The sequence below is a fragment of the Tilletiaria anomala genome, assembly GCF_000711695.1.
Source record: "Tilletiaria anomala UBC 951 chromosome Unknown K437scaffold_36, whole genome shotgun sequence".
NCBI classification, from domain to species: domain Eukaryota; kingdom Fungi; phylum Basidiomycota; class Exobasidiomycetes; order Georgefischeriales; family Tilletiariaceae; genus Tilletiaria; species Tilletiaria anomala.
In genome coordinates, this window is record NW_013546986.1 from 81,685 (window position 1) to 93,800 (window position 12,116).

The 12,116-nt window shown below is 55.5% G+C and overlaps 5 protein-coding genes across 5 annotated transcripts; 3 read left to right on the forward strand and 2 right to left on the reverse strand.

The window, feature by feature from the left end:
• Positions 1-301: 301 nt before the first annotated feature.
• Positions 302-3,518, forward strand: K437DRAFT_256247 (glycosyltransferase family 20 protein). Its single transcript, XM_013388045.1, has 5 exons — positions 302-2,097; positions 2,175-2,550; positions 2,630-2,857; positions 2,948-3,195; positions 3,271-3,518. The coding sequence occupies exons 1-5, from the start codon at positions 752-754 to the stop codon at positions 3,356-3,358; spliced, it is 2,286 nt and encodes a 761-aa protein (XP_013243499.1). The 5' UTR covers positions 302-751; the 3' UTR covers positions 3,359-3,518.
• Positions 3,516-5,054, reverse strand: K437DRAFT_256249 (UBC-like protein). The gene is made up of 6 exons (XM_013388046.1): positions 4,929-5,054; positions 4,661-4,743; positions 4,498-4,593; positions 4,312-4,425; positions 3,981-4,245; positions 3,516-3,910 (listed from the first exon to the last, which is right to left on the reverse strand). The coding sequence occupies exons 1-6, from the start codon at positions 4,953-4,955 to the stop codon at positions 3,902-3,904; spliced, it is 594 nt and encodes a 197-aa protein (XP_013243500.1). The 5' UTR covers positions 4,956-5,054; the 3' UTR covers positions 3,516-3,901.
• Positions 5,055-5,271: 217 nt separating this feature from the next.
• K437DRAFT_294346 (uncharacterized protein) lies at positions 5,272-7,078 on the forward strand. The gene is made up of 5 exons (XM_013388047.1): positions 5,272-5,794; positions 5,877-5,994; positions 6,082-6,282; positions 6,371-6,658; positions 6,747-7,078. Exons 1-5 carry the CDS (start codon positions 5,372-5,374, stop codon positions 6,980-6,982), a joined length of 1,266 nt encoding a protein of 421 aa, XP_013243501.1. The 5' UTR covers positions 5,272-5,371; the 3' UTR covers positions 6,983-7,078.
• K437DRAFT_256251 (bifunctional 6-phosphofructo-2-kinase/fructose-2,6-bisphosphate 2-phosphatase) lies at positions 7,052-9,427 on the reverse strand. The gene is made up of 5 exons (XM_013388048.1): positions 9,183-9,427; positions 9,051-9,078; positions 8,934-8,968; positions 7,800-8,830; positions 7,052-7,712 (listed from the first exon to the last, which is right to left on the reverse strand). The coding sequence occupies exons 1-5, from the start codon at positions 9,199-9,201 to the stop codon at positions 7,161-7,163; spliced, it is 1,665 nt and encodes a 554-aa protein (XP_013243502.1). The 5' UTR covers positions 9,202-9,427; the 3' UTR covers positions 7,052-7,160.
• A 958-nt stretch (positions 9,428-10,385) lies between these two features.
• K437DRAFT_223695 (S-adenosylmethionine decarboxylase) lies at positions 10,386-11,981 on the forward strand (the record flags this gene model as incomplete). The annotated part of the gene is made up of 2 exons (XM_013388049.1): positions 10,386-10,690; positions 10,763-11,981. 2 exons carry the CDS (start codon positions 10,386-10,388, stop codon positions 11,979-11,981), a joined length of 1,524 nt encoding a protein of 507 aa, XP_013243503.1.
• Between the last annotated feature and the right edge of the window lie 135 nt (positions 11,982-12,116).

Below are 12,116 nucleotides of genomic sequence, written 5' to 3' on the forward strand. Positions count from 1 at the left end.
TTGATAACCGCCGCTCATAGCCATTCGCCCTATTTTATTTTATTTTGGCTGTCGTGCATGTTGAAGATGAGATGCAAGGCGTATGCAAGGGTGAGTACCGCAGTTGTCGTTCGGCTTCGGGTGAACGACAACGGATGGACATGTCTTCGAAGCTCATCGAAATCTTGAGGAACCCCGCAACGTACATGCGAATTGGTTGAGACGCCTTTACGCGAAATTGAGCGGTACGCTCTCTCAGCCCGGCGTCCCCCCCCCCCCACGACCCTGCCATTGATGTGCTTTTCCTTTGACCACTTCGTCGCATCATCTCGTCGTTCAGGGAAACTGTGCGATTTCATCGGCGTCTGTTTGATGCACATGGCATGCCCATTCAGGTCCCGATAACGACGAATTTCGAAAAAGCTTCACCCGCGACCGTGCTATAAAAGCTGTTCGAAGCGAGTCGCCGTTGCCTTCGGCCAAGCTCAAACCCTCACTGACATCAACGGCAGATTGAGTAATTGACAACGCTCGCCTGAGGACGTTGACTGCAATATATAGTCCTACTTCCATATCTGACCCTTCTTTGGAAAAGACATCCCCCTCTCTCCAGGCCAAAAAACAGAAGCGCTGGAGCCAGCAGCAGCATTCAAACTGCCTCGAGGGCGTCGCCGTTGCCGATACCGTCACTTCAGCGCTCATACTACCGCATAGCGCCTTTGCACTGCGCATGAACTCACAGTGCGGCGTTGTTCCCGCTTTCATGCCGACCATGACGTCCGCGGGCGATACCGAGGGCTCGTCCACAGCAGAGAGAGCGTCCAGCGGTAGCAGCACCGACAGCAACCTCAGCATGCATTCTTTGACCGGCGTCACGATTCTGGCCAACGACGATGGCATCACACACCCTGGGCCGTCGAACTCCACGAGAGTTCACGATGAGGTCAATGCAGCAGCTGCTGCAGCACCTCGCACGGATGCGAATGACGTAGCGCACAACAACGCTTCCGCATCAGCACAAGCACAAGCATCTAACAGCAACAACACTTCGTCTTCGAATCGCAAGGAAGCGCCATCGAGTCCGCAAGCGCAGCCCGCACCGCCCCCTCAATTGACAGTCGATCCAAATGCTGGCCTAATCATCGTTTCCAATCGTCTGCCGGTGACGATCAAGGCGGATCCGAAAGCGCCGGGCGGCTACACATTCAGCCTGTCCTCCGGCGGCTTGGTCAGTGCGTTGAGCGGCTGCAAGAAACAACTCAGCTTCACTTGGATCGGGTGGCCAGGCCTGAGCGTCAACTCGCGTGAAGACGAAGAGTACATTGAGCGCCGCCTGAAGGACGAGTATAGCTGCACGCCCGTGTGGCTAAGCGACGAGATCGCCGATCGGCATTACAACGGCTTCAGTAACTCTATCCTCTGGCCTCTCTTCCATTACCACCCGGGAGAGATGAGTTTCGACGAGCTCAACTGGCTGGCATATCGCGAGGCAAACCTCATGTTTGCGGAAAAAGTACGCAGCGTCGTCAAGGAGGGCGACATGGTCTGGGTGCAGGACTACCACCTGATGCTGCTGCCGCTGATGCTGCGCACACTCGTCGAGGGAAGTGGACTCCAAGGCCGCACGAGTCAGCGTGAGCTGGAGCATGTCCGCCGCGGCGTCGACGGGACCAGCAGGCTGGAGAAGAGCGAGGCGCTCGCTGCCCCCGACGGGAGCGTGTACAGCACGTGCCCGAACATCAGCCGCGCTGCTAGCGCAGGCAGGCGCAGCAGCAGCCGCTCGAGACCTACTTCGACAATTTATGCTAGGGGTCATGTGACAACGGAGGAGGAGGGTGCAGACGAAAGATTCACAGCAAGAGAACCCGCCGCACAGACACAAACAGAGGCCGAGGCACCAGGGTGGAGGGAGACAAGTGCCGAAATAGGACCAGGGGTCGATACAGAGGCCCACGACCAGCATCGAACGCGCGAAGCAGAGGAATTTTATCAGCGCAGTGCGAGAGATGAAGTGCGGAGAGGAGAAGGAAGGGGCACAAGCGATGGTGCCAGCGCTCGAGGCAGCATCAAGATTGGCTTCTTTTTGCATACACCATTTCCTAGCAGTGAGATCTACCGGTGAGTGACGCGGCACCGCTTACCCTTCTGCGGCGGACAGCGGTTGATTCAGCCACTCGCACACGCTTGCCATACAGGATCCTGCCGGTCCGTCGCGAGATCCTTCTGGGTATCCTGCACTCGGATCTGATCGGCTTCCACACGTACGACTACGCGCGCCATTTTCTCTCCTCCTGCACGCGTATCCTCGGTCTACCGACGATGCCGAACGGTGCCGAATTCGAGGGCCGCTACGTGCACGTCGGCGCGTACCCGATCGGCATCGAGCCTAGCCAGTTTCATGAAGGCCTGGCGAAGGCATCGGTTAAGGAACGCATCGCCGTGCTCAAGAGGCGCTTCGAAGGCGTAAAGATCATCGTCGGCGTCGATCGGCTTGACTACATCAAGGGTGTGCCGCAAAAGCTGCTTGGGCTGGAAACGTTCTTGCAGGAGCATCCCGAATGGGTCGGCAAGGTCAGCCGTATTGAGATGTTCCCACTGGGCGGGTCGAGTGTGCTAACATTTCTCAATGCTTGTCTACATGCCATTACAGGTTGTCTTAATTCAAGTGGCAGTGCCGTCACGACAAGACGTAGAAGAGTACCAGAATCTCCGCGCAAGCGTTAACGAGACAGTCGGACGCCTGAATGGGCATTTTGGCACGGTCGAGAGCATGCCGATCCATTTTTTGCACCGCTCCGTCTCGTTCGACGAGCTCTGCGCTCTGTACGCCGTCGGCGACGCTTGCCTCGTCACCAGTACCCGCGACGGCATGAATCTGGTGAGTACGAACAAATTCCTTAAGAACGCATCTGCAGTTGCGGAAGCCGTATGCTGATATTAGAACATGCCTTGCGCTTCCGGCTGCCAGGTGTCTTACGAGTACATCGCAAGTCAGAATGCAGGCAAAGGCGTGATGATTCTCTCCGAGTTTGCAGGTGCCGCCCAGTCGCTCAACGGCTCGCTAATCATCAACCCATGGGACAAGTTCGCCGTTGCTGACGCGATCCACGAGGCGCTCACAATGCCGCTAGAGCTGCGCACGTCCAACTTTGAAAAGCTTCGGCGGTACGTCAACAAGCATACCAGCGCCTGGTGGGGGATCAGCTTTGTGAACGAGTAAGTTTCCCATCGTTCCCTTGGCGGATAGTTTATCTGTAGGAAATACATGCTGACCATTCCTGTCTTCTTCAGCCTCGGGCGTATCCAAGTCTCCAAGCTCAGAAGTGAAAGCCCCGTCGGCGTCCGCAGGCACAGTTCCATCAGCATGCTTCAAGTTTGAAGCAACCGGCGCTGCGGTGTCAACCTCATTCGACGGACCTCAACAGTAGGAGTTTGGCTCTGCGACAAAGACTACCAGTCCATCCATAGCAGGCCTTATGCCCAACGTGCATGTGTACAAAACTTTGTCATCTATCTAGAGTGACGTATGTCATTTGGAACAGTGTCCAGCTCAACACAGTCAAGCCAGAATGTGGAAGGAAAATACTGGGATGGTACAATAAGTAGGGCGGGCGTTGGACGCGGGCCAGCTAGTTACCACTGCTCCCACTTGTCCCTGTGCCGCTCGCTACCGAATTGGGCGAACTCATTAGCCGGCTGAAGAACAAATAAGCCAGCAGCGCGATTGCCAAGGCAAGCTTCCGCCGCCAGCTGGCAAAGCTACCCACTGCAACAGGCGCGGCTATTTGCTGCTGTACTTGTGCTTGTGCTTGCGTTTGCGCTTGTGATCGTGGCAGATGATGCCTCTGGCGGTGGTCGCTGTCATTGGAATTGGAAGATGCGGATGGCTTGCGCTGTGTGTGTAATGCAGACGATTCCATCATCATGACGCCTGAAGCAGCAGACGCAGACGACGATGCACTGTCAGCTGCAAGTTGCGCCAGTCCCTTGCTCCTGCTGACCTTCCTGCTGCTCTCTGGCTCTGCCCCGGCCGCTGCTGCACCCTTGTCGGCAGGCGGGGCGGCTGGGGGTGCTGGCCTCTGGCCCATGTTCGGCAAATCTTTAATTGTTGCGTCACTGAAATCTGGGAAAAGGGCTCTGAACTTCTTCTGTTTGATGTTCCACTCGTGCGATTGACGCGCGAACTGCTGACGGTCCGCATGCGAGGCGCTGACGCTACCTGTAGTCATCTCGTCCGCACACATGAAGGAGAGGAGGCCAACAAGGCTGCAAAGCATACTGAGTCAGCCGTTGCCCTACGGTCAAGTTTAGACTCAAGAATGTCCTGCTCACATGTTTGCGACGCTCCAGCTTGGATTCCAGCTGCCAGGGTGGAAATCGCTCATCGAGGTGCAGATCTTGGTGTCAGGCTTGAAGCGTCCGCTCGGGGTGGACATTTTGATGCCTCTACATCGAAGCCAGTATTTCAGCGTGTGTTCCAAAGCAATTACAGAGGCAGAGGCAAAACACATGACTTACGGAGGTTTAAATGGGTAGTCAGAGGGAAAGCTAAGCTGTCCCCAGAATTCGCCGCCATCGTAAGGGCTGTCTGGAGGGCCTCGCAGAATAAAATGCCTGTATATTATATGCAAAAGGGTTCAAACTCAAGGTCTAGAATGGTGTCTGCTTAGCGGATGCTCACCACTCCAGCACATTGTCTTCCCTCGGACGAGCATAGCAGTATGGCGGAGGGTCCTTTTCCATGATCTGCTGCTCTTTTCCGAGCTGCCCATGGCAGAAATTGGAAGTGGATAAAGACAACAGACCAAAATGATAGTGCAGTCAGATATCAAGCATCGGGACATGCAGCACCATTTGTGAGAGATGATACGCAAAGAGTCAAGAACGTTGTTAGCAACATCAACGTCATCTTGCGCAGCAGTTGTAGCCTTGCAGCTTCCTCGACTCACGCGTTTTGATGCAGCTTTCGTCGCCATCTTCGCTGGAACTCTGTATGTGCTCCCTCTAGCAGCGTGTACGTATATCCTGGCTTGCACTGGCAAGTGTACAAAGGCGCCGAGTGTAATGCATCAAAGGATGTGATGGTCATTAGAGTTAGCCATGAGCAGGAGATACTGAAACTGATGGGACTCGATTGTGACCATGTGACTATAGGTGGGGTGGACCAAGGGCATGATGGTCACGTGACTGGCTCCTCGTAGGGCGGTTACCTGAAGCGCGTCACCACTGCGACATCAACATGCACTTGTTTTCCTCCTCCCCACTTTCCTAACCACAAACTCCTAGCCTTGGATTCGACTGGTGGGACAATCTATCTGCTCTATCTAGCAAAACTTACAGACATAGTGCCTTCTGGCTTTTAATTTACGCACAAGCACGCTGCAAGCCCAACATGTCGGCGCTCGCCCACAAACGCGCGCGCGGAGCATCTAGCTCGATGGACAAGGAGAACTACGCGCCCTCGTCGTCCACGATGAACAAGCGCGCATTTGGCATCTCTAGCAGCTCCGTTGTGGGTGAGGGGAGCTCGCGCGGGCGCAAAGCTGCCAAGTATGCCCAATCGGACGAAGAAGAGGGAGAGCGCAGTGAAGCACACGTCGAGCGGTCTCAGCCAAAGGAGAGAAAGCGCATCGCTAGCAATGGCAGCGTCACTGCGAGCAAAAGGGCGGGTGCAGCACATGAACAAAAGGGGTTATCTGACGCGTGCGCGAAGCTTGAATCGGAAGATTTGGATGAAGAAGTGGCTCCTCAGGCTGCTTCACGAGGCCAGGAGCGAACGATGCGAGAGATTGCATTGCAAGAGAAAGTCGACAAAGTAAGTGGAGGTTAAGATGCACATGTTGGGACCACTAGTGGACACACCTGCTTATTGTACCCAAAATTCCCTGGTTGCAAAGCTCTCAAACGAACGCGACTTGGTCCAGGGGGAGCTTGACCAGCTGCGCGAGCTTCGGCACACCCAAGCCGAAAAGCAGTTTGCAGAGCTGAAACGCGCCAGCGAACAACGACGCAAAGGTGAGCTTCACAAACAATCAACGCTCTCCACATCTTCCTCCCAGGATGGCCGCTGATGAGTCCGCCATATATTCACTGCGCACGCAGACATGCAGGAGAAATACTCAGCGCTGCAAGCCCAGATTGCAGCACTCGAGCGCATGAATGCATCCTCCGCTCAGTCGCTGGCTGTGTCAGTAGCCTCTACTTCAGCTGCAACGCCGCGTGCAGATGATACCGAAACAGTCGTCGAGTTGGAAGCTGAGCTGGCGCGCGAAAGGAGCGAGCGTCGCAAGATGCAGGAGGACTGTGGGTTCTTCTGCGTTCTGTTCGCGTTTGGACGGGCTGACGAGACAAGAGGAACTGACATGAAATACTTCGTCCATCTATGCTCCAGTCCAACGCCTGCAGCGCGAATACGAAGCCGAAATCGCCTCATCGAAAGCGCTTCTCTCCGCAGCGATGCCACATTGTTCTAGCGCAGCCAGCAAGCCCACCAACCCACGCGATGTCAAGTCGGCAACCGCGGCTGCTGGCGCTGGGGTCGGTTTGGCAGAGGAGGAAAAGGCAATCCGCAGGCTGTACGAGGACTTGACGGGCATGGTCATTCGCTCGGTCGAGCGCCAGGACGATAGCGGGGACTTTAAGACATTCAATGGCATCTTTGCCAGCCAGGGCTACTATGGTGCGTTCAGGACCCACATTACGCCACTGTTCATTGTGTGAACTGATCCGCCATGGCATATTTCTATCATCCCTTTATTGCTCTACAGACGTACAATTCTCCATCGAAGAATCCGAGTCGGAGCACTCGACAAGCTCGGGGCGGCTACGCAAGCGCCAGGACCTCGTCTTCGTCACGAGCCTGGACCAAGACCGAGACGCGGACCTGCTCAACGATGTGCACGTACCTTCGTACCTCAAAGACGTCATTCGGTTCGAACGCGCATCCGGCCCCAAGTTTGTGGGCGCATTCCTCAAGGGCATGAAACATCCCGGCGAACGCTGAGTTCACTGTCAGTAGTAGCGCCCTCTATATATACCTTAGGTCTGCGCACACCCTCACCGAGCGTTATGCGCGTGCTTGTTGTACATTAGACATTGCAAAGCTACTTCAAAGCTGCACCTTAGCGCTGCTTCGCTACACTACAACAGATTGTGAATCTAATAAAGCTGCGCCACAGCCATCAGCGCGGCGCGCCCTGCGTGCATGCATTCGCGTTGAGCTTGGTGGACTTGAAGGTGTTGATGAGCTGCTGAATGGGTACGCCGGCATGGTCGACACCAACCTCCAGATGACCCTCTTTGGCGGCTGTGATAGCATCCCTGTCTTCCTTCCTCGCCGCTGCTGCGTTGCGCGTCGCACTACCATCATCATCCTCGTCGTCATCCTCGTCATCTTCATCGTCATCGTAGAACGTGTTCCCGAGCCTCTGCTGGCGAAAAAAGATCTCATCGCGCTCGCTGCGCTTGGCCTCTGGATCCCAGAAGCGATGGCGCGTGGTCTTGACCCCATACGCAGTCGGGCTGCACTCGATCAGTTCGCCCTCGTGCACCTCGATGTACGGTATCTCGTGCGGCTTGAGGCCCTGCAGGTACGCGAGCAAGCAGCGCAGCACGGACGACTGCGCGACGATCAGGATGTCGTTCGTCGCGCGCTCCAGCTCAAAGATCACCGGCTCAATGCGCACGGACAGGTCGTGGTAGCTCTCCGCGCGTGGGAAGCGGTGGGAGTAGGGCTGTAGGATGAGAGAGCGGAAAGAAGCTCGTCATAAGTCCGTCTATCGCCCGCGCCACAGTGCCCTTTGGAAAACTAGATTGCTCACCTCTTGAAATTTCTTCTCCCATTCATCCGGATAGCGCTGCTTGATCTCCTCAGCCGTCATGCCATCTACGACACCAGGATTGAGCTCGCTGAGCTGACTGCGCTCGACGACTTTGTATCCCCTCTCTGCAAAGAACGCGCACGTGTGCGCTGCGCGTTTCCTCGGGCTGGTCCACACTTCCAAGATGCGCCCTTCCTCTCCAGGCCCGTGTCCAGGCACATGGCCGCCAGGCGTGATATCGCCACCAGCTGCGCGCTCGATCGCGGACTCGGCCGCATTACGCCGCAGCGCCGAAGCGAAATTCGTAAGTTCCTCTGCGTAGTCCCATCCTAAGCTGCTCAGGTCCGCGTCGGCCTTGTACAGGTGCTCAACCAGCGCTTCGCCCGCGCGCACAAGGTAGATAGTCCGCCCGCGGTTGTGCACGTTCATGAGGAAGAAGCAGATACGCGACTGCAGGTAGCCCTGGATGTTGTTGACGACGATCCGCTGGCCGACATTGATGAGCTTAATGTAAGGGAAACTGGGGTTCTCGATCGTCTCATACTCTTTTTCATGGTCCTCGATCCGCTTGTAGAAGTCCTGCACTGCTTTCTCCTGGTCCCAGCCGAAATAATCGGGTGAGGAGATCTTGACGGCGCGCACGTTTGCTTCGATGATGGCAGGGTCATTGCAGATGGGTTCGAGAAACATGATAGAGATCTTGGCACCGGTCGTCGTCTCCTTCTTTCCAAATCGCTCTCGCAACGCGTACCGGCCTTTCTGCTGGCCATTGTTGGCATCGTAAATCACCACCTGACCGCCTTCCTCGTCGAAGAATTGCATGACGGTCTCATCGAAGCCCTCGAGAATTTTTAGTCGCAGAGCCTCCGTCTCGGCCGACTTTTCGCCTACGCTAAAGTAGTCGGACGGCAAGTCGCCCGGTCTGCCTAGAACCTTACGTCTATAGTCGCCAAGGGAGAAAACGCGCGTTTTGACGCCAAGCCAGCGGAGGTAGCGCTCAAGAGCGTGAGACAGGTGAGTCTTTCCGCGAGCTGCACGACATCCCCAGATCATTCGCCACAAGCATGAATCAATGCTTCGGATTAGTGATGTACACGGAAATGTCTACTCATAAAGGCGGCACGCTGACCTCACCTGGCAATCCCACCGTTGCGACGAGGATCTTGCCGCTGTGATTGCCAGCGTCAGGGGTGCACGTCGGTATTCGAACGTTAGCGTAAGTACCGCGTCGACCCCAAAAAGTCTACTCACGCATGCCAAAGTTGACCCGAGTCGGTCGCTGCAGCGGAGAGTGTTCCAAAGTACGCGTGAGTCAGGGCTGTCCGAGAGCATAATCCATCGGACACATTTACCCCATCCTGAGGCCGACCGGTAAAGACTCACTATACAGTGGCGCTGCCATCTTTGCGACGCCTCTAATGCGAGGGCTCTTTGCAGTACGATCGATCTAAAAGGTGGACTATGTAGCGCTAAACGGTGTACACGCGCTCTATGACCAATCCAAAGGTCAAGCCCTGAGCAGCTGTATGTTCATGATATGTGCGATTGGAACTCGTAACCAAAGGCATCGAGAGTGGTGAACGTGATCGACGCACGATTGTGACAAGTGGCCTTGTAGGCGAACAGGGATTTCCAGGGAATTGGGATTGCGCGGGACGAAGGTCCCAGTATCCCAAAGGGGCTATAACCGGGCAGAATAACATCGTTTCCAGGGATTCACCGCTGTGCGGGAAAATAAGGATCCCTCGGGATCCCGCCAAAGAAGTGAGGCCCCTATGCATTCGAGGGCCATATTTATCATATTTCGACTCTAGCGAGGCGCAGGGGGAGGGGAAATATGCCAGATATTGTCGTTGTCAACTGAAGTCTGCCGCTTTTAAACGGCCGAAACACTAGAAGGAAATGGCGGGATCTCCTTGGGAATGGAAATGGGATCTGATGGGATCCTACGAGAACTGGATTCTCGAGAGAACTCCCGCTAAATCCTTTGGAAGAAGGAGAGCGGAACTCGGAACACGGGTCCGAGAATTCCACAAGGGGAAGCGGACAACAAAACCAGCGTTAGAAGATGGAAGGGAGATGACTGAGTGATCCTTTTTTTTCTGACCTGCTCCTCGATGGAGAATCGACCTCTCGCACTCACCGCAGGCTCGAGAGTGCATACCGTGGAGCAACGATCAATCTCGTGACGTGAAATTGGTACAGAAGACCTCACATGACCCACCGGTCGTCAGCATGGCGATGACACCCACATTGCAGCCTGCTGGTCTCCCACCGGAAGACACGACGATCTCCGCCGCACTGGAGCACGACATGACGGCCTCATCCCCCGCTCACGCAGCCTCGACGGTGCCTACTGGTAAAGTCTTTGATCGGACGCTCACAGACAGTACCAAAGTCAACGGAGACGAGGAAGAGGTGGAAATGGATAGAGCGGCGCCACATAAGCTCAAGAGTGCGCACGGCAGTCTCGCTGACCGGTTCAAGGCCAAAATTTTCGGCAAGCACAAGCAAGTTTCAAATCAGGCTCACACCGATGCGCAAGGGATGCAGCAGCTAGCAGAGCCAGCACAGAACGATGCAGCAATGACGGCGACGACAAGCAGCCAGCTCAAGTCCACCAAAGAGCAAGAAGATTGGATGGAAGCCCAGGGACCGTTCGAAGGGCCAGAAAAACTACTCGAACTGTGGTTTGCTGAGGGTCCGGAAGAGCTTTTTTGCACTTCGACCTCTTCTCATCCGGCCAAAGCGCAGACGCAGGGACAGGGGCAACTGCGGCGCTTAGGTTTGAAAGGCGTGCCTCGCGAGCAGTGGGAGGAGATGCTTGATATCGTCAAGTGCAAGGTACTCAGCGTCATTGAGAGTGACGAGGTGGACGCATACCTGTTGTCGTAAGTCTATGCATGGTTCAGCTATTTTGTCTGGTCTTAGTTTTGCTGAATCGGATCAATATGTGGTCACAGGGAGAGTTCCATGTTTGTATTTCCACACAAGCTCATCCTCAAGACGTGCGGGACAACGACCTTGCTCCTTGGCCTCGAGCGACTGCTCGAGATCGCCTTCTCGGCCCTCTCGCCTCTGCTGCCGCACCTGACCACCAAGTTGCCTCGGCCTAAATCGGCTTCCAGGTCGGAAGAAAGCACCGGCGATCCCTCACTGCAGCGCGCACTGGGCTCCCTCGTATCCCGCTGCTTCTACAGCCGCAAGTCCTTTATGTTTCCCGAACGCCAAAAGGGCCCGCACAGGGATTGGATGACGGAGGTGGCGACGCTCGACGCCTTCTTTACCAATGGAAGCGCATACACGGTTGGCAAGATGAATGGGGACCACTGGTTGCTTTACATGGCTGCCGACCAGGCGCAAGGAGAGGCAGGCGCGCGACTACGTCTGCGCCCACCACCGCCTGTCGCGCTTACGCAAGGGATGCAACAGGGTCACGCGAAGCAAGCAGTGCAGGACCAGACACTCGAAATTCTCATGACATCACTGTCACCGGCTTCCTGCGCGCGCTACTACTTTGCCGATGACTCTTCCGCTGCCTCAGGCGGTGACGCTGCAGACGTTGCAGGGCTAGAAACTTCGACGCAGACAACAACGACGAGCAAAGGCCAGCGTCTGGGCGTCGCACTCGCCTCCCAGCTCGGTCTCACGAACTTGTTCGCGGAGACGCATGTTGACGCATTCGCTTTCGAGCCGTGTGGCTTTAGTGCCAATGCAGTTGTCCTCAACCCCAACAGCAGTAATATTAGCGGCAACGGTGCTGAGGGACGCATGGATGGATACTGGACGATCCACATCACGCCGGAAGAAGGGAGCAGTTACGCATCATTCGAGACGAATGTTGTGCCCACGACTTCGTCGACATCTGGCGCTCTGACTAATGCTGCTGCCGATGAACGGCCACAGGACCTGACGTCCCTCATTAACCACGTCATCTCCACCTTTGAGCCGGGGAAGATGAGTATCACCTTGTTCGTCAGCAACGAGATGCACGCCGAGCGTGAGGTGGGTGAAGCAGACGCAGAAGAGCGAACCGCCGATGCTGCTGCCGCAGCATGGCAAGGCAACTCATCCGTCCTTCACAAACTGCAAATCAAAGGATATCAAAGGACCGATCGCATTGCGTACGAATTCGAAAGGTACGATCTCGTCTTTGTCAGCTTTGAGAAGGTCGTCGGCTAGATGTGTCCAACCTGGAACAATGGGCAAATTAGAATATAACGACCGACGAGCCACAGAGCAACCAAAAAGGCGCAATGCGCTCCATCACTTGTGTTGTGCATGGCGCATTCCCAAAGGACCATAAAGGGCTTCCTT

Coding starts and splice junctions, on each gene's coding strand:
- K437DRAFT_256247 (XM_013388045.1), top strand. CDS start 752: ATGACGTCCGCGGGCGATACCGAGGGCTCGTCCACAGCAGAGAGAGCG. Junction 2,098..2,174: donor CCTAGCAGTGAGATCTACCG/GTGAGTGACGCG, acceptor CTTGCCATACAG/GATCCTGCCGGTCCGTCGCG. Junction 2,551..2,629: donor ATCCCGAATGGGTCGGCAAG/GTCAGCCGTATT, acceptor ATGCCATTACAG/GTTGTCTTAATTCAAGTGGC.
- K437DRAFT_256249 (XM_013388046.1), bottom strand. CDS start 4,955: ATGGCGACGAAAGCTGCATCAAAACGC. Junction 4,744..4,928: donor CGAAAGCTGCATCAAAACGC/GTGAGTCGAGGA, acceptor TGCCATGGGCAG/CTCGGAAAAGAGCAGCAGAT. Junction 4,426..4,497: donor GACTACCCATTTAAACCTCC/GTAAGTCATGTG, acceptor GCTTCGATGTAG/AGGCATCAAAATGTCCACCC.
- K437DRAFT_294346 (XM_013388047.1), top strand. CDS start 5,372: ATGTCGGCGCTCGCCCACAAACGCGCGCGCGGAGCATCTAGCTCGATG. Junction 5,995..6,081: donor CAGCGAACAACGACGCAAAG/GTGAGCTTCACA, acceptor CTGCGCACGCAG/ACATGCAGGAGAAATACTCA. Junction 6,659..6,746: donor TGCCAGCCAGGGCTACTATG/GTGCGTTCAGGA, acceptor ATTGCTCTACAG/ACGTACAATTCTCCATCGAA.
- K437DRAFT_256251 (XM_013388048.1), bottom strand. Junction 8,969..9,050: donor TCGGGTCAACTTTGGCATGC/GTGAGTAGACTT, acceptor TGGCAATCACAG/CGGCAAGATCCTCGTCGCAA. Junction 7,713..7,799: donor GGGAGAAGAAATTTCAAGAG/GTGAGCAATCTA, acceptor CTCATCCTACAG/CCCTACTCCCACCGCTTCCC.